This window comes from Nematolebias whitei, chromosome 9 (genome assembly GCF_014905685.2).
Source record: "Nematolebias whitei isolate Nwh7 chromosome 9, NemWhi1, whole genome shotgun sequence".
NCBI classification, from domain to species: Eukaryota; Metazoa; Chordata; class Actinopteri; order Cyprinodontiformes; family Rivulidae; genus Nematolebias; species Nematolebias whitei.
Window position 1 is genome coordinate 10,998,230 of NC_056506.1, and position 20,776 is coordinate 11,019,005.

Genomic DNA, 20,776 nt, shown 5'->3' on the forward strand with positions numbered 1-20,776 from the left:
TACCGGTACCGTGTCGGTACCTTCACTTCGTTGGTTCCTGGACGGTTCTTTTTTCGGTACCAATTTTGTAATTACTATTAATTCTAACAAGAATGAAATTACGTTACACATTACAGTACAAATTGTGAGTTTTATTTTTTAATTTTGGTATTTTTCCATTCCAAGCAGTTTTCTTACATAAAAACAAATAAGTTCCAGGTCAAAAGACCAGTTTCAAACCAGTGACACGTCAGTGTCTAATGCTCACTGCTATACACTGATAACCTTTTCACTGAACAGTTTTTCTTCAGAAAAATCAACAGGTCTGCTTTCTCTGGACACAAAATACAAGCCCGCTCCTGGCTGATGGTGTCTCCAGCAGTAGAACATGTTCACTCTGAGGCTGTAGATGATGCTTGTTGCACACACAGATACCTGGTTGTCAGTTTGATAACACTGACATATTGTCCCTCATATTCCACCAGCAGGTCACTGGATTCAATGAGGTAGGGTTGATGCAGACTTCTGTACCTCTGTGTCTCTGCCTGAATCTTCTCTGTGGTTCTCTGGGGTTTAGGGCTCTGATCATCTCCCTAATTGACATGAGAACAAAACATCAACAATAACATGGTTGTGTTATTATTACTCAAAAAACATTATCTAGGCTGAGAGATAAAAGTTTAACTGGTCAACAAAATCCTTTAAAGTTTAACTTACCTCCACCATGCAGCTCCACTGTAGAAAAAGCAGCAAACTTTTAACAACAAAGTCTGACTGTCCTGTGGCCCCACCTCACTTTTCTTTTGTCCTCCTCACATCTGGGTCAGAACCTAATGTGCTGAGAACATTAACATAAACAGTGGAATTAGGTGAACTGTTTAAGCAGCTGACTGTATGGATGAGCAGTTTTACAAGCTAAGATTTATGTTACCGTCAATCTTTAGTTAGCTTCTGAGTTTAGCTAGCCACATAGATAAAATAAATTTACACACTAATATCTTAAAGTTAGCATTACATGGATCATAGTTTATTTCACCGCGATGTACGTGTTAAGCTGCAGTTACGCTAACAAACGTAAACTAACCAGCTGAAGCACACAGAGCCGTCCTTTGAGTTCTTTGATGAAGAGTCCGGTCGTGGAGATAATGAATCAGGACGTTCAGGCTCTACTCACAGGCTGACTAATGCTGAGAGGAGGAGGGGGGCGGCTGCTGTCCTCTCTCCTCGCAGAAAAACACGGAGCAACTTTCTGCAGCGCGTGTTGTCGAAGCCGTTCGACAACACGTGCTGCACACGTGAACCCGTCTGTGGGCATTACCAGCACCATAGACATAATTATACATAGATTAGGTACGGTAGCTCTATACAGCTCTGTGTGTAATCTGGGTGTAGTCTGTTTGTCATATGTCTGGTGTTTTGCCAGCCTGCATGCTGAAACCACGTGACACGTTACAGCCAATACCGAAACTTCACACCAAAAGAAGAGTGACGTTTCAATACATACACCGACCGGTGCAGTTCGGTCGGTGCCATAAAAGAACCTCGGTTCAGTACTCAGCCCTACCCGCTCCCCTCAGGAAGGAGGTTGAGGAGCATTAAGTGTAGAACCACTAGACTGAGGAACAGCTTCTACCCTGAGGCTGTTGGACTCATGAATATCTAACCAGAATAATCACTGTGAAAGATCACATCATGTTGCTGCTGCTCTGTTTCATGTTGATGTGTTCATGCATGCTCATCTGCTCACAGACTTGTGCTCATGTTCGTAATGCTGCTCGACGTAATGTTTTTATGCTATTAGTGCTTAGTGTATTTTAGCTGATGTTTTTCTTAGTTCATATCTTAGATGTTATTGTTGTTTTTCTTTTACATTTTATTGTTGGATGTAACTGGGACCTCGTGTACATAATTTCACTCCACCACATGTACCACAGGAAACTCCAAACTGTTTTTTAATACTATCAGGGACATTCTAAAACAGTTAAATCTGGTCCTCTGGACATTCAAAAAAAACAAAACAAAGCAAAACAACAAAAAAATGTAGAAAAGTTTCGTCTCTCATCCGAGAGACTTCCTCAGTCTGAGGTGCTGTTTTCAGCTCAGTCTCTTAAATAGCACCTTCCCAGAGTGGATCAACCAGTTTTGCTGCTGACAACCAAAACCAGCTGATCACATGCTCAAGAAGGACCATCAGCCTAACGATGGATCATTAGCACACTGATGGCTGTTTACTACTCACAGAGGGCTGAGTGATACTAGCAATCACAGCATTGTAAGAGGGGGACAATTGAACACGTAGGCCTCCACCCCTGTTTAACGATGGACGATTTCTTTTCACAAAGATGGCCTCCTTTACTCCTCTCTCAAACCATCGTTCCTCTCTATCCAAGATGTGCACATCTTCATCCCTGAAAGAGTGACCGCTGGCCTGGAGATGAGTGTAGACCGCAGAGTCCTGGCCTGTTGATGTTGATCTTCTGTGCTGGGCCATCCTTTTGGCCAGTGGCTGTTTTGTTTCCCCGATGTAAGACTGACCACAGCCCTCCTGACACTGAACAGCATACACAACATTACTCTGTTTGTGCTGGGGGACTGGATCTTTGGGATGAACCAAAGAGCATGTGATCAGCTGGTTTTGGTTGTCAGCAGCAAAACTGGTTGATCCACTCTGGGAAGGTGCTATTTAAGAGACTGAGCTGAAAACAGCACCTCAGACTGAGGAAGTCTCTCGGATGAGAAACGAAACGTTTCTACATGTTTTTGTTGTTTTGCTTTGTTTTGTTTTTTTTGAATGTCCAGAGGACCAGATTTAACTGTTTTAGATTTTTCCACCTGGATTATTGAGCATGCATCAGGAAATCAGGGACATTACCACCCCAGCTTCACCTTCTGTTCCTATCTCTTCAAATGAGGATTGCCAACTTTTTCATTCTTATTTTATAGACAAAGTCAGTAAGGTCAGAAATAATATTCCTTCACCTGCACCTGGGCTGACTGTTCCCTCTCTAGCTCGGCCTGTTATTTTAGACTCCTTCCAGCCAGTGTCCCTTCATGAGCTCGCTAAGCTTGTTAGCTCCATGAAGACATCCTCCTGCTCTCTGGACATTCTACCTGCAGGCTTGTTTAAGGGTGTCTTTCAGTGCATTGGTCCTAGTGTACTGAACATAGTAAATGCTTATTTAGCTTCTGGTCAAGTACCTGTTTGCCTAAAGAGTGCTGTTATCCACCCACTCTTAAAAAAGGTTAATTTGGATTCCTCTTCATTTAGCAGTTACAGACCAATCTCCAAACTTCCTTTTCTGGCTAAAATTATTGAGAAGGTTGTGGTCCAGCAGTTAACTGCTGCTCTTGATCAACACAGTATTCTGGACCATTTTCAGTCTGGGTTTCGTAAATCCCACTCAACTGAGACATCTCCTTAGGGTCTCAAATGATCTACTGATGCAACGAGATGCAGGAAAATGTTCTGTGCTGCTTATGCTGGATCTGACGTCGGCTTTTGACACTTGATCATTTGACCTTGCTGGACAGGCTGAAGAGCTGGGCTGGTATTTCAGGTTCTGCCTTAAAATTGTTGTCCTCTTACCTGTCCGATAGATCAGTCTTCTTGGCTTCCTCTACTTTCAGACCCCAGTCCTGCCCTGTTTATTTTGGTGTTCCTCAGGGCTCTGTTCTGGGGCCATTGTTGTTTTTGATCTATCTGCTCCCTCTTGGTCCAATACTGTCATCTTTTAAGGATATCTCATATCACTGTTATGCTGATGACATTCAGTTGTACATCTCTTTTTTACCAACTGAGGTTTCAAAAATACAAATCATACTCAACTGTATGGAATCAGTTAAAAGCTGGATGACAGAAAGTTTTCTTCAGTTGAACAGCGAGAAAACTGAAGTAATCATCTTTGCTCCAGAAAAAACAACTGCAGTGATAAAGCAGAACCTTGGACCTCTTGGTCAATTAGCTAAGTCTTCGGTTAGAAATCTTGGGCTAACCTTTGACTCTTGTTTTACTCTGGAAAATCATATTAAGTCTCTGGTTTGTTCCTGTTTCTACCATCTGCGTAACATCACCAAACTTAGCCATATTGTTTCCCGTCCAGAAATGGAAATGTTAATTCATGCATTTGTTTCATCTCGCCTGGATTATTGTAATGCACTGTATACTTGTTTAAACAAAACCTCCCTAGACCGGTTGCAGTCTGTGCAAAATGCTGCGGCTCGACTCCTGACTGGATCCTCAAAGTATTGCCATGTAACACCACTTTTAAAGCAACTTCATTGGCTCCCAGTTCAACATCGAGTGGATTTTAAGGTTTTGGTTTTAACCTGGAGAGCTTTACATGGTCAAACACCAAATTACATAACAGAACTTTTACATCCCTACACACCGATCAGAGCTCTGAGGTCCTGTGATCAAGGCCTGCTGAATGTCCCCCAGACAAAATTGAAAACTAAAGGAGATGGAGCCTTTTCCTTGGCTCCAAGACTTTGGAACTCTCTTCCTCAAACTCTCCGATCACTGGACTCGGTGATTTCTTTTAAAGGCCAGCTAAAAACTTATCTTTTTAAATCTGCTTTTGCCTGAATTTGTTTTTTGCTTTTGTTTATCTGATTTGTTGAAGCGTTTTGTGATTTTTATCTTGAGAAGCGCTATATAAATAAAGTTTTACTTACTTACTTACTTACTATATGTGGTGCGAACGACAATAAAGAATCTCTGACTCTGACTCTGATAAAAGAAACAAAAAAAAACAAAAGATTGATCCGGTATAAACCCACCTCTCTCCTACCTGAATATGGAGAGAACGAAAATCCCCATCAGCTGAAAATCCACACATTAATGCTTACCTAGAGAACACAGTCTGACTCTCTGGGCTCCCATTTGCCCACGTGATATAATGATAATTAAAATACACAAAAATAAACAACAAAAAATGCAAATGTTACCGTAAATTTCAAACGTGTACGTCAAATCAAGTCAGAGCGTTAACACTGTGGAACCACAAAAAAAAAAGAAAAATGCTCCTATTATAGGATGTGCACTGTATACCAAAACTTACATTAATCAATTCAAAGCATTAACACTGTACACTTGCCCCATAATACAAATAAAATGTACATACCGCCACTGAGGACCACAGCTAACTATTGAGCCAAACACAAGTTTAATAAAAGTTGTTGATTGTAAGAGCCTATGGTTTATTTTAATTTGTTATGGTCCTCGCCTCCCGTTGCTGGAATGATATTTTTCTTGATGTATTCCATCTCTTTAATGGAGTTTACAAACACCTTGCCCGTCCCTCCATGTGTGATGCAAAGCCATGTCAGGAAAAGAAGACCATACTGAACCCCCGGCTGGTTCCGCAGGAGTTGCCTCACCTCCGTAAATGTGTAGTCAGCCGCGATGAATATGGTTGATTCTTTGAAGTGGCTCGGGCCACCGCTGAGCGCCCGTCATAGTATTTCCACACATCCTCCAGCTGAGCCTCTTCTGCCTGGCGTCTAGTACACGTAATCAGTCAGCGGCAATTTATCCAGTTTTAGGGCTTACATTAGCATTTTAGCTATCACCTTAGATGAACATTCACCTGCCGACTCAGGAAGTCCAATAATTCTAATACTGTCATGTCTCATATTTCCCTCCATGGATTGTAACAGTTTTTTAAGCCCATTTACTTCACTCTTTAACTCCATCACGTCCCACGCAGCTTCTCCATCTCATCCGAGCACAAGGACAGACAGTTCTCCACTACTAAAACACCAGGTTTAACTCGGTCGAGGCCTGCAGTGGTGTTAGCAAGCTCTGTTCGGACTGTCTGCAATTCACTCCTGATAAAATTAAAATCATCCGTCAGAGCTGCTTTTATTTCCATCCTAATTATTGCTATGATTTTGGATTTTGGATTGAAGCCAGAATGTCTGACCTCAGAGCTGACTCGTCTGTCCCTCTGGAGCTCGGAGAAGGTGGGGCCAATGCACCTGCAGGTCCACCTGTTCCTTCATCATGGCAGCTCGAGGTTGCTGCGGTGACAATAGACTACGGGGGAGAAGAGACCGAAGTTTTGAACTTTTTTTTGTTTAGAGGCCTTATTACAAGTTTGTTGATTCAGTTACACGGCGACACCAGTTTCAGAGACAAAATCCACCTTGAAGGCAGCGAGGATATAATCATAAAAATCAGTTTTTCAGCTGGGCCAACGAGAGCTTAGCCAAAGCTACTTCACGTCTGCAGCCATGTTGGTCCACAAACTTTGTCTTTGACCTGGCTACTGTTGGTCTTGGTCTTCACAATGCTGTTTGATGACTACACTTACAGGTCCCTGTTGTAAATGAATCCTCATGGCTCAATGAGAATAGCCTGTATAAATAAAGGTTGAATGAATGACTAATGTTCTGTAACAGACCTCTGCAGCTTTCACAGAATAGCTGTGATTATATTGAAGATAAATTGCATACAGTTGAACCCAGTTTATTCATTAGGTGGCATCTAAAGGCAGCTGGTTGCTCTGAGTTTTAGGGGTATTCGAGTAAAGTTCAGAGTCAGAGTTTCTTTATTGTCATTCGCACGTCATGTGGTACATGTGGTGGAGCGAAATTATGTACACAGGGTCCCAGTTACATCTAACAATAAAATGTATAAGAAAAACAGTAATAAGATCTAAGATATGAACTAAGAAAAACATCAACCAAATATACACTAAGCACTCATAACATAAAACATTGAACATCAGCACAAACATGAACATGAGTCCGCGAGCAGATGTGCACGCACAAACACACCAACATTAAAACAGATCAGCAGCAACACGAAACAGATCAGTTGCTGAATATACACAAAATGTACACCAAACTCAGACTGGTATTTGTAAAATATTTTTAAATCCATTAATTATTTTCCCTCCAATTCACAAATATGGGCTCCTTTGTGTTGGTCACATAAAATTCCATATAAATATTTTTAATACTAAAAATAATTTGTGGTTGTAAAGAGTCAAAAAGTGAAAAATATCAGGGCGTATAAAGACTTTGTCAAAACATTTTATGTTATGCTTAGGTTCTGACCAGCATCAGCTCTCATTGCAAAATTATTTAATTTTTGGACATAACTGAAGGATTTTATGATCTGATGAAAATGTGTACAATTGTCACTGTCTGAAGAATATTGTTTTTTAAATTTAACCATGGTTCTCTCTCTGTTTAGGACTGTTTCGTTGGCTGTATGAAAGGTTTCGTTTCCCTATAGCTCCTGTTTATGGAGGATTTCCTGTAAAATTTCGAACCTTCCTGGGAGATCCCATTCCATATGACCCAAACATGACTGCTGCAGAACTGGCGGAAAGAGTGAGTCGCTCTGAATCCGAATATGACTGCATTCAGTCTATATTTGTATTTGTCTGTTTTGTTGTGCAATTTTCTTTGTATTTCTGCATTTTCCTAGACATTTTTATTGGAGGAAGCTAAAAGTACAATAAATAAAATGACATATACCGTATTTTTCTCCCTATAAGTCACTTTTTTTGTATAATTTGCAAGACCTTCGATTTATATGCTGAAGCAACGTATTTATGGATTTTTTCCCATATTTATAAACCAATTTTTGGCTGAAATATGACCGTTTTCATTCATTCTGACTGAAAATATTGAACACTACCATTTTCAGCTGCTAGATGGCACTCGAGTAGTATGGCATGTCATTGTATCATGTAATAGGTAAAAGTGGCTATTATTGACACAATCGGCTTTCCACAGACTGCCACCTTCGTCCAGCTCGCCTGGAGCAACCGTCAAATCAGCTTCATTTCGCTGCACCGAAATGAAGCTGATTTGACAAAGTGCATTTATTATGTAAAAGTTCAACTGAGACACACCTTTGCTATAATGTCGAGCAAACAAACAATTGTTTTTGGTGCTTAACTTGTTAAATTTTGAAGAAATGCGCAGTGTTCCTCCTTCATGATTTCCTCCCTGTCTGCTCGCTCCCGGAGCACCGAGGCAACGATTACTTTTGAAATACAGCTGATTTGACCATTAAAGTCCTTTTATTAAGTAAAAGTTCAACTGAGACACACCTTTTCTGTGAAGTCAAGGAAACAAACAAATGTTTTTAGGGGTTTATCTTGTTAAATTTCGAAGAAATGCACAGCGGCACGTCCCTCTGCACATGCCCATTTCTGCGACTCAGCTTTTGAAATGCAGCTGATTTGACTGTTAAAGTGCATTTATTAAGCAAAAGTTAGACTGAGACACACCTTTACTATAATTTCAAGCAAACAAGTAATTGTTTTTAAGTGTTAATCTTGTTAAAGTCCTCCCGTGCACGCTCCCGCAATTATGCAGCCAATCGATTTTTGGCACAACACACGCCCACATTTCCGGGTTGTCAGCAGTGACTCGTAACAAACACAACACATCAGTGGTGATGCATAGTAGATGCCACGTATATGGTGAAGCGATGTATTTATTAATTTTTTTCACGTTATTAGCCTTATTTGCACTGATGCGACTTGTAGGGCGGTGCGACATGTACGGCAGAAAATACGGTAGTTCTTTAATGAATGCATATCATTCTAAAGTTATAATGGCAAGCTTTATTTTCATTGTGTGTCAAAGTCAATTGACAGTGTATGAATCTGTGTTTGAGTCTGGTGTGGGTTCGCATGGTTCTGACGCAGCCAGCCGGAAAGCTTGGGTGGGTGGTGTTATTCCTAATCTTTGTGGTACTCCAGAAGAGACGGCTCAAGTAGATCTCATCCAAGTGTAGCAGTGGGGAGCTGGAGATCCACTAAACTATCCTAATGACCTGCAGCAGTGTTTTTCAGCAGAGATGTGGAAGTTTATCCCTCTTAAATGTCAGTGAGCATTTTTTTTCTTCACTATGTGAACAATGTGTAAAGTAGGTAAAGATGATTGTCGTCAGAAGTGGGCAGTTTTGGACCAAATCCAAGCTGCTGAACTTTTTTCAATGTATCCTAATGGTTTAAATAAAGCTTCCATTCATCCATCCATTATATTTACCTGCTTCTTCCTCTCTGGGTTGTGGGGGTCACTGGTACCCATGTCCAGCAGTCACTGTGTGAGAAGTGGGGGATACCCTGGACAGGTCTCTAGTCCATCACAAACGAGACAAACAACCAATCACTCTCTCACTCACACCTAGGAACAATTTAGAATTACCAATCAGCCTAACATGCATGTTTTTGGTCTGTGGGAGGAAACTCGAGTACCTGGAGAAAACGCATGCAGCACAGAGAGAACATGCAAACTCCACCCAGAATGGCCCCCCCAGCTGGGATTCAATCTGCCAACCTGCTCGCTGAGAGACAGCAGCTCTACCAACTGAGCTCCTTAAATAAAGCTTAATATTTCAAAATTCATAAATGACACATGACCCAAAAGCCATCTCCTGAGTGCTCTTAACAATTAGAAGTTGAAATGGTTGCAACTGTATATTCTTCTTCTTTCTGCTTTACCCTCTTCAGGGTCTCCACAGTGAGTCATCCTCCTCCATCTCACTCTGTCCTCTTCATTCTCTGTCCTCACTCCAACTACCTACATGTCCTCTCTAACTGCATCCATATATCTCCTTTTTGTCTTTTTCCTGGCAGCTGCATTTCTAACATCCTTCTACCCAGTGCTTAATTTGAGGCGGATCCTGCCAGAACAAGATCCCAGAATTCTCTTAGAGGGTCAGAGTTTCTTATTGTCATTCGCACCTCGTGGTACATGTGGTGGAGCGAAATTATGTACACAGGGTCCCAGTTACATCCAACAATAAAATGTAAAAGAAAAACAGTAATAACATCTAAGATATGAACTAAGAAAAACATCAACTAAATATACATAATAATAATATTAATATCCTGATGCATGCTCAATAATCCAGGTAGAAAAATCCAAAAAAGTTCAATCTGGTCCTCTGGACATTAAAAAAAAAAACAATAAAAAACAAAACAAAGCAAAAAAATGTAGAAACGTTTCGTCTCTCATCCGAAAGACTTCCTCAGTCTGAGGTGCTGTATTCAGCTCAGTCTCTTAAATAGCACCTTCTCAGAGTGGATCAACCAGTTTGCTGCTGACAACCAAAACCAGCTGCTCACATGGTCAAGAAGGACCATCAGCCTAACAATGGATCATTAGCACACTGATGGCTGTTTACTATTCACAGGGGGTTGAGTGATACTAGCAATAACAGCATTGTAAGAGGGGGACAGTTGAACCCGTAGGCCTCCACCCCTGTTTAATGATGGACGATTTATTTTCACAAAGATGGCCTCCTTTACTCTTCTCTCAAACCATCGTTCCTCTCTGTCCTGGATGTGAACATCTTCATCCCTGAAAGAGTGACCGCTGGCCTGGAGATGAAACGTTTCTACATTTTTTTGCTTTGTTTTGTTTTTTTTTTGAATGTCCAGAGGACCAGATTGAACTTTTTTGGAATAATAATAGTAATAATATTACTTTGACAGAGTGCGTTCCGGCCACTGTTTGCTTGGATTCAGTAACTCTCAGGCTTATTAATAATAAAGTTAGGAACAAATATCATACCATACCAATTTATTTCTAAAGTACTTAAAATACAACCAGCAGCCATCCGAAGTGCTGTACAAAATTAAAAACAAACAAAAAACAGTAAAACAATAAAAACACCTAAATATATATTAAAAAAATAACCTGAACATCATAAGTAAAAGAATACAACATTAAGACACAGATGCTGACTCACTCTAGGATAAAAGCCAATGAAAAAAAATGTGACGGGGCCTGCCTGACCTCCAGTGGCAGCTCATTCCACAATTTAGGAGCCAGAGCTCAAAAGGCTCTGTCTCCTCTGGATTTATAAAAGGTTTTCGGGACTGCTAAAAGCATCTGGTCAGAGGATCTAAGAGCACGTGATGGTATGTAAAAGTGACTGCCTTGAACAAATAAAACTAATACTGGTTATGTAAACTGAAAATAATTGCATAAACACTAATGTTAAAAACAACAGACGACACAACACAACTTCTTAATACCACATAATCATCTGCCCCTTCAAGTGAAGCATTTCTGCCTCTACCCTTAAAAAAAAATCTCTGCCCCTTAAAGAATGGTGACGCTGTCATTTTGGGAGCCATGCTTTAACACATATGTGTCAAACTCAAGGCCCGGGGGCCAAATCTGGCCCTCGCCGACATCTTATTTGGCCCCCAAGATGATATGTGAAACATAAAATATTTCTAGCTCTTGAATTTTTTCAGTAATCTTTGATTATGATGTTGAAAGCACAACAGAGAACGTCAAATGAGACCAATCAAACTCTTGTTCAGGAACCTGTGACCAAGAAAAGATGCTGGATATCGGATTTGAGTCATGTAGTTTCTGAAATTGGCCCTTAGTTTGAAAAAGGTTTTAATTTTGGCCCCCTTTTGTAAGTGAGTTTGACACCCCTGCTTTAACAGTATCCCTCCCCTCTGCTACTGAGACGATAAATAAATAACTCTGACACCTCCTCAGCTGCTGTTTTTATGACGCTCTGGACGCTTGTCAATTCAATTCAGTTTATTTATATAGCGCCAAATCACAACAAAGTTGTCTCAGGGCACTTTACAGAAACATTCACATACATAAAAAAGCCAATTGGTAAAGTTCTCTATCTAAGGAGGCCAGCAGACGAGTTGAATCTTTGCTTCGTTGCGGTCTCCCATCCTGAGCAAGCACAATGGCAACAGTGGAAAGGAAAAACTCCCTTATAAAAGGAAGAAACCTCCAGCAGAAGAGTATGAACTCCATGCGAGAGCGATACCTGCCCCTCTTTTCCCCTTTCGCGTTGACAACATTTTTTAGTTTTATTGATGATTTTGTCAAAGCACAATTTTGATTTTTTTTTTTTTTTTTTTATGTTTTGTTTTTGTAATACAGAAGTAATGTTTAATAAATGTTACGACTCTTCTTTGTTAACAAAATATATTTCATATCATTAAACAACTTGTCAGGTTCTTCTATTATGAGCATGCACGGTGAAATCAAAGTCCACACAACTTGTTGGATGGACAAAGCGTTACATCATTTATACTAATCAATAAAGTTTATACTAACTATAACTAATAACTAACTATATATTAATGCTTCTGGCAGCAAGTAAGGTCGTTTTCACACCAGATAGTCCGGTAGACTCGGTTCGGTTCAGGACCAATATTCATAACATTTTGTTTACATTTGAGCTGGTGCGTTTGCATTCACACTGCACTGTGCAGTCGAGTCAGCCTGTTGAACCAACCTATTCCCCCGCTCGCCTGTGGGGGCGCTGCACCAAGAACTACTGGAAAAAAACGACACAAAAACCTCTGAAGACACGTCTTCTTCTTCTTCTGTAAATAAAAACAAAAACGAAGTGGCATCAAGTTTTAGGAGTTATATTTTGTCATTTTTCAAAAATGGACTTAGCATGAGCAGAAGATGAGACAGAAGACCATGGAGAATATTGTTTTTCCACACAAGGTAGCTGACGGCTCCATATAAGGTAAGAGAAATGCGTGTTTGTTTGTCCTGCGGAGCGGGGCCCGGTCTGTTTACATTCACACTATACTCGAACCGCGCTGGAGTTCTCTTCTACCCAACCGAGACCTAGGTTTTAGCCCGGGCCAGAGTTCACCTTTTTGTTCCGTGACAGAGTTCGATGGCGCGTTCACACCTCCCTAAATGAACTGGACTTTCTAGGAAAACGAGCTACAGTTCGATTAAAGCGGACTAAACAGGGCTGGTGTGAATGCACCCTAAGAAAACTATCACTAGAAAATGATTAAATCCTGAAGCACCTACAATTGATGATTGGTTAAAAATTGTACAGGACATTTACATTCTAGAGAAGTTGTCATTCTCTGTTAAAGGTCCAAGGGAATCTTTTTCCAGGATCTGGTCAAAATGGACAAATTATGTAAAACCAGTAATCCCTGTGGATTAAATATGTCGGTAACACGATAATACCGTCATGTTACATAATGCATCCCTGTTTATGATTTTGGCAAACTTACACACTTGATGGTGTTTTCTCCTAACACGAGAAGAATTGGAGTAAATTCTCTCTCCCCCACTTATGTGTTATAATTGTATGGTTATTATTAATATTATTATTATATTTTTTTCCTTCTACTTTTTTTCTAAAAAAAAAAAAAAAAAAATATATATATATATATATATATATATATATACCATATATATATACCATATATATATACCTGGATTAGCAAATGTTAGTTCCACACTCACAACTCTGAGGTGGAATTTGATTTGTACACAAAAGAGATTGTAACATTTGCTTCTCCAAATACAATATAAAATAAAAAAACTGTATACTAACAGAGTGCTTGGAGGTTTCACATGTGGAGTCAGACAGTGAATTCAGCAGAGAAGTCACCTCCGAACTGTCAAGTAAGGTCGGAGGGGAGGATTAGGATGCAAGTGTTTACAAATGTAGGTAAACGTAGATGTTTAACAACCTGTTAAAATACACCAAAATGTCGAAAATTGCATATACTTTATTAAAAATTATCTGGGGGAGGACCCCAGGACCCTCACACACACACACACACACACACACACACACAAATAAATAAATAAAATCACCTTAAGCTGGATATCTGTCGCTGTGTTCTTTAATCGGAAGACAATTTCCTACCTTGCTGCTCTAAAACAGTTAATTTCCTGGAAAACAGTGGGGCCCCACATACTCGGGCGTACTTCATTCCACAGAGATCCGTGTGTACTCAAGGGGGACTCAACGCGAAGTCGAAGCGGACGTTCGCCGGCCATGTCCGCACAAAGAAATTTTTTTTATGACCACGTATGTGTACTCTGTGTCGCACAATAACTGCCCGGTGAGAAACGGTGTTCACATCGAACTGTTTTGTATGCGACACCAACTGCAGTGCGGATGCGCAGAGCGACTGCATCTCTGTGCAGCGCTGATTTGTGTGCGGCGGCAGCCCTGGTGATGAAGAAAGTGCCCAACTAGCTCATCGAACTTGCTAGAATCCATTTGAAAATATTCAAAATGTTTCTCACTGGCCCATCGTCTTCATGTCCTTCACCAGTGTATTAAATTCCCCTTCTTCATCCCTGGTCTGGTTTAATGGCCTTATGTACCACCTTCTTTTCTTTAGTTTTTTTTACGAATATCTCAATTTCATTTCTATATATTTTTATATATATTTATAATTATTTTAAAGCTAAGAGGCAAGAGATCTCTTCCTTCTCGCCCGTTGACGCCATGACTGAAATTGTGAGAAATGAAGGAACTTGTCACGAGAGAATTTTAGGCAATCTGTACGCTCGAGTATAACGTCTCAACCGTCTGCGGACAGTACGCGCATAGTCCGCACAGCTCATGGAGCACGCACAGTGCGCCCAAATACGTGGGGGCCTTAAACCTCTCCTTTTTAGCAGTGCCCAGTCTACCCAGTCACTTTCACACATATCACATATGTCACAAGTGTGGCTCCACTGTGAGTCAACAAAGACCTATAGTGACGATTTATATCTGCATATGTATCTAGCTTAGCTCAGCTTTATAACTCAAATAAAGTCTTCACAGTCTGAGCTGTAGTAGCATGCAGTTTCACACAGGCTTTCACACAAGCAGGAGACGGGGGAGCGGGTGAGGGGCTGGGTTTGTATTCAGTGAGGGAGGGGGGTGCGCGTGAAGTTGGCGCAGACTGGGAGAAAAACAGGTGGATTTTCAAGTATAATAAATTACTCCATGTAGAGTATGAGACTATCATTTTATATCAATATAGTCTCATTTTATATCACGTATGAAATTATCTAGATATTTTTAAAATATCGAGATATCGTCCAGCCCTAATTGGTAACTCTAATTTGTCCCTAGGTGTGTGAGAGAGAGTAAATGGACTGTACTTATATAGCACCTTTCTATCTTATTTCAAGATACTCAAAGCGCTTTACACTACAATTTGTGCCTCATTTACCCATTCATACAGAACTCTACTAGATCTCTACAAAGCTAATTGAATAAATCATTCTAATGAGACTAATCAGTGCTTTAGATCACATTCATACACTGATGAGACACACATCAGAAGCTATGAGAGGTTCAGTGTCTTGCCCAGGGACACTTCAGCATGTGACTGCTGGTGGATTCGAACCCCCAACTCACGCATTGGAGGACGACTGCTCTAACCACTCAGCCAGAGTGAATGGTTGTTTGTCTCTGCATCCCTTTGATAGACTGGAGACCTGTCCAGGTGTCCCTGTGATGGACTGGAGACCTGTTCAGGGTGTCCCCCGACTCTCGCACACTGACAGCTGGACATGGGCACCAGTGAACCCCGCAAACCAAAGGAAGAAGCGGGTGCAGATGATGGATGGATATACACAGACACACCTGTTTTCTTCTCCTCAGTGTAACTCCTACCCACTTGAATATCTTCCACCACAAACTTTAAGGTTTACTTACATTCCCTGTTCAATTCCACTGATGAAAAATCTCCAGATGAAAAACACTCATCTGCAGAACTATTTGAACGTTCACTGTTCAAATCCCTCAACGACAGGAGACATCAGCTTGTTCTGATGTGCTACAATGTTCATTAATAAAATGAGTAAAAGCAGAACGTGTGGTCTATTATTAGTTGTGATCATCTGAAGGTTTCCTTCAAAAACAACAACAGAAGACAGGATTGCTATAACAGTGTTTGTTGTGGTTGGACATTTCAGACTGTATTTCAGTGATTCATACAAACCGGATTCCAAAAAAGTTGGGACACTAAAGAAATTGTGAATAAAAACTGAATGCAATGATGTGGAGATGGCAAATGTCAATATTTTATTCATAATATAACATAGATGACAGATCAAATGTTTAATCTGAGTACATTTTAATTCTTGGAGATTTTAATATTGTGTGTTGCACTGGAAAGCCGCTGGTGAAGGATTTCTTAGATGTAGTGGATGCTTTTAGTCTCACTCAGTCAGTGAATGGCCCAACCCATGGACGTACACACACCCTGGACCTTGTTTTATCTTATGGTTTTATCTATTTTTAACTTGGAAATTGGTGATGCATTGTTTTCAGACCACATGCCTGTTTTATTTGATTTTATTCCTGTTTCTAAACCTAAGTCTTGTGCTCCTGCTCGACGCTGCCGTGTTTTTAACTCGTCCTCTGCTGCCCATTTTTCCACTGCCTTTAATCGTTTAGAGTCACAGCTCTCTGTGTCTCTCAGCACTGAGGAGCTTTCCATATATTTTGATTCTTTATGCAATACTGTATTGAATGATGTGGCCCCGATTAAAACCAGGCGATCAAAGCCAAGATCAGACCCATGGTTGAGTGACCATACCCGTGCCATTAGACAGGAATGCAGGAGAAATGAACGCAAGTGGAGAAAGGATAAACTCCAAGTCTATTTTGATATACTGAGAGAGAGTTGGCGTCGATATCAACGAGCTGTGAAAATAGCTAGAGTAAAATATTTCTCTGACATTATTGCTGCTAACTCTCACAACCACCATGTTCTTTATAATACAATCAACACTGTCCTCAATGCACATGAACCGGTCCCTCTTGAAGCATCTGGAGAACTTTGTGATAAGTTTCTTCATTTTTTCTTGGACAAGGTTTTTAACACTAGGGCCTGTATCTCTTTTCCATCCCATGACCCTTCCATCCTGGTCCCCTGTCCTGCTGTTTTTGATCATTTGGAGCCTATTTCCCTCTCCTATCTAGAGAAACTTGTCACCAGTATGAAATCATCGGGTTCTCCCCTTGATGTTGTTCCTCCATATTTTCTTAAGGAGGTATTTTCTACTGTTGGCTCCTTTATCTTAAATGTGATCAACAGCAGTTTGATGTCTAGTGTGGTACCAAGCAATTTTAGACATGCTGTGGTGCAGCCATTGTTGAAAAAACCTGGCCTTAATCCATCATCTTTGTCAAACTTTAGGCCAATCTCCAAGTTACCCTTTATATTCAAAATTTTGGAAAAAATTGTTTACACGCAGCTGAAGGCATTTTTGGATGAATTAAAAATTTTGGAGGTCTTCCAGTCTGGTTTTAAAATGTACCAAAGCACTGAATCTGCTCTTTTAAGGGTTTTTAATGACATATTTTTAGCACTGGATTCTGGAAACTGTGTTTTACTTGTGCTTTTAGATTTAACAGCTGCTTTTGACACAGTTGACCATGACATTCTCGTCTCCAGACTGGAGCAGTGGGTGGGCATCACTGGCTCAGCTCTGCAGTGGTTTAGGTCCTACCTTTCTGATAGAAGTTTCAGTGTGATGATGGATAATTTTACCTCTGCTTCTGCTGCCCTCCCCTGGGGGTACCCCAGGGCTCTATTCTTGGTCCTCTCCTGTTTTCTCTTTACCTTCTGCCACTGGGTTCTATTTTCAGAAAGCATGGTGTGCAGTTTCATTTATATGCAGATGACTGTCAAGTCTATTTCCCTTTGAAACAAATTGGCACCACTCAGTCTCTCCAGGACTGTCTTGATGACATTAGAGAATGGATGGCACTTAATTTCCTTCATTTTAATGAAAAGAAGACTGAGGTTATGGTCTTTAAATCCTTTGGCCCTAGCAGTTTCTCCACCTTGGATTTTTCCTCTTTGGCCCCATATGAAAAATCCATTTTGACAAATTTAGGAGTGAAAATGGGCCCCTGCCTGAAACTTGACTGCCATGTCAACAATGTGGTTAAGTCCTCTTTCTTTCAGATGAGGCGCCTGTCAAAAATCAAGCCCCTCCTTTCTAGACACCACTTAGAGACAGTAATCCACGCTTTTATTACTTCACGCCTGGATTATTGTAACTCTCTGTTGGTAGGAGTTAGCCAGGCCTCGCTCTCATGGTTACAGCTGGTACAAAAGGCTGCTGCACAATTTTTGACTGGTATAGGCAGGCGTGAACATATCACTCCAATTTTGATGTCCCTTCACTGTCTTCCTGTCCAGTTTCGGATCCATTTTAAAGTTTTATTGTTTGTTTTTAAGACTTTGAATGGTCTTAGTCCCTCTTACTTGTCTGAACTGCTTCACTTTTACATACCATCATGTGCTCTTAGTTCCTCTGACCGTATGTTTTTAGCAGTCCCGAAAACCTTTTATAAATCCAGAGGAGACAGAGCCTTTTCAGCTCTGGCTCCTAAATTGTGGAATGAGCTGCCGCTGGAGGTCAGGCAGGCCCCGTCACTTTCTGTTTTTAAAACTTGTTTAAAAACACTTTTTTTTTCATTGGCTTTTTTAACCTAGAGTGAGTCCGCATCTGTGTCATAATGTTGTATTCTTTTACTTATGATGCTCTGATTATTATTTTTTTTATGTATATTTAGATGTTTTTATTGTTTAATTGTTTGTTTTTAATTTTGTACAGCACTTTGGACGACTGCTTGTTGTATTTTAAGTGCCTTAGAAATAAATTGGTATGGTATGGTAAATGTAACATTTTAAAGGAAAAATATGTTGATTCAAAATTTCACAGTGTCAACAAATCCCAATAAAGTTGGGACAAGTAGCAATAAGTGGCTGGAAAAAGGAAATTGAGCATATAACGAACAGCTGCAAGACCAGTTAACACTAATTAGGTCAATTGACAACATGATTGGGTATAAAAAGAGCTTCTCGGAGTGTCAGTGTCTCTCAGAAGCCAAGATGGTAAGAGGATCACCAATTCCACAATTGTTGCGCAGAAAGATAGTGCAGCAATACCAGAATGGTGTTACCCAGCGTAAAATAGCAAAGACTTTTAAGTTATCTTCATCAACCGTGCATAACATCATCAAAAGATTCAGAGAATCTGGAGCAATCGCTGTGCGTAAGGGTCAAGGCCGTAAAACTCTACTGGATGCTCGTGATCTCCGGGCCCTTAAACGTCACTGCACCTCAAACAGGAATGTCACTGTCAAGGAAATAACAGAATGGGCTCAGGAATACTTCCAGAAAGCATTGTCAGTGAACACAATCCACCGTGCCATCCGTCGTTGCCAGCTGAAACTCTACAGTGCAAAGAGGAAGCCATTTCTAAGCAAGCTCCACAAGCTCAGACATTTGCACTGGGCCAGGGGTCATTTAAAATGGAGTGTGGCAAAATGGAAGACTGTTCTGTGGTCAGATGAGTCACGATTTGAAGTTCTTTATGCAACACTGGGACGCCATGTCATCCGGACCAGAGAGGACAAGGATAGCCCAAATTGTTATCAACGCTCCGTTCAGAAGCCTGCATCACTGATGGTATGGGGTTGCATGAGCGCTTGTGGCATGGGCAGCTTGCATGTCTGGAAAGGCACCATTAATGCAGAGAACTATGTTCAGGTTCTAGAACAACATATGCTCCCATCTAGACGTCATCTCTTTCAGGGAAGACCCTGCATTTTTCAACACGATAATGCCAGACCACATTCTGCAGCAATCACAACATCATGGCTACGTAGGAGAAGGTTCCGGGTACTGAAATGGCCAGCCTGCAGTCTAGATCTTTCACCTATAGAGAACATTTGGCGCATCATAAAGAGGAAGGTGCGACAAAGAAGGCCCAAGACGATTGAACAGTTAGAGGCCTGTATTAGACATAAATGGGAGAGCATTCCTATTTCTAAACTTGAGAAACTGGTCTCCTCTGTCCCCAGACGTCTGTTGAGTGTTGTAAGAAGAAGGGGGGATGCCACACAGTGGTAAAAATGGACTTGTCCCAACTTTTTTGGGATTTGTTGACGCCATGAAATTTGAAAACAACAGATTTTTCCCTTAAAACGATACATTCTCTCAGTTTAAACTTTTGATCTGTGATTTGTGTTCTATTCTGAATAAAATTTTAGATGTTGGCACCTCCACATCATTACATTCAGTTTTTATTCACAATTTGTTTAGTGTCCCAACTTTTTTGGAATCCGGTTTGTACAATAATTTGATTTATTTATCATTTATACAAACAATTTCAGTACAGTATAGGTGAAAGTCTATAGTTCTGTGACTGAATCTTCTCCATACTTGATCAAACCCGGTATGTGGTTCTGCCATTCTAATTATGTTTTTTTATTGTTGTTATGGCAGGTGCAACAGGCTGTCCAGTCTTTGATAGATCGGCACCAGCAGATCCCTGGGAGCATCTTGAGGGCCCTGTTCGAGCGAATATACACCAAGCATAAAAACAATTAACAACAGTGATAAATGAGACAGATCCTCAGTTTGTGACCAACATCAGTTTCCAGAGAAGCACAATGACTTCAAAGTGTAAAAACAGGACTGATGACCCATCGTTTGGGATTATTGCACAACTTTCCTTCCTACCCCCAGGTACCCCTGAGGGCAATAGATGTTCATTCTACATTGTGGTGTTCTGGATATTTCTGCTGTGCAATTTCATATTTCAGACTCCCCTTTCTCATTTCCCAGGAGGAAAGAGTTTAAAGCTGGACATTCTGAAGTATTATTGGACTTCACATTAATCGTACCTCACAGAGGATGGAGATGTTTTTGTACATATTTGCACAAGATACTAAATTAAATTGTTATTAAATGTGTTTGGATATTTGTTTATTCTGAAAACCATGGTAAACCAGCATTTTATTTATAAAGAAAATAGTATGGAGTCTGATGGTATTGTTGAAGATTTATAGATCATTTTTATCAATCACTGATGAACTTTTTTGCCTTGTTTTTTTACAGCTCATTTATACCTGATTAGAGTATTAGACTGCAGGAAGAGTCTATGTTCATATTGTGATAAGGGGGTAGAAAAAGGACAGTCAGGTAAAGAAAAAGATGACTGTTAGTTATTTCTCTCTCGTACCTAGAAAAATAAA

The 20,776-nt window shown here is 40.4% G+C and overlaps 1 protein-coding gene across 1 annotated transcript in view; it reads left to right on the plus strand.

Annotated features, from left to right (window-relative positions):
- tmem68 (transmembrane protein 68) overlaps positions 1 to 20,180 on the plus strand; it is a 195,918-nt gene extending 175,738 nt beyond the window's left edge. Inside the window, exons 7-8 of the mRNA XM_037682065.1 lie at positions 7,181 to 7,320; positions 20,025 to 20,180. Coding sequence (XP_037537993.1) covers positions 7,181 to 7,320; positions 20,025 to 20,129 — 245 coding nt within the window. The 3' untranslated portion in view covers positions 20,130 to 20,180. The remainder of the gene's footprint in view (positions 1 to 7,180; positions 7,321 to 20,024) is intronic.
- The last annotated feature ends 596 nt before the right edge of the window (positions 20,181 to 20,776 follow it).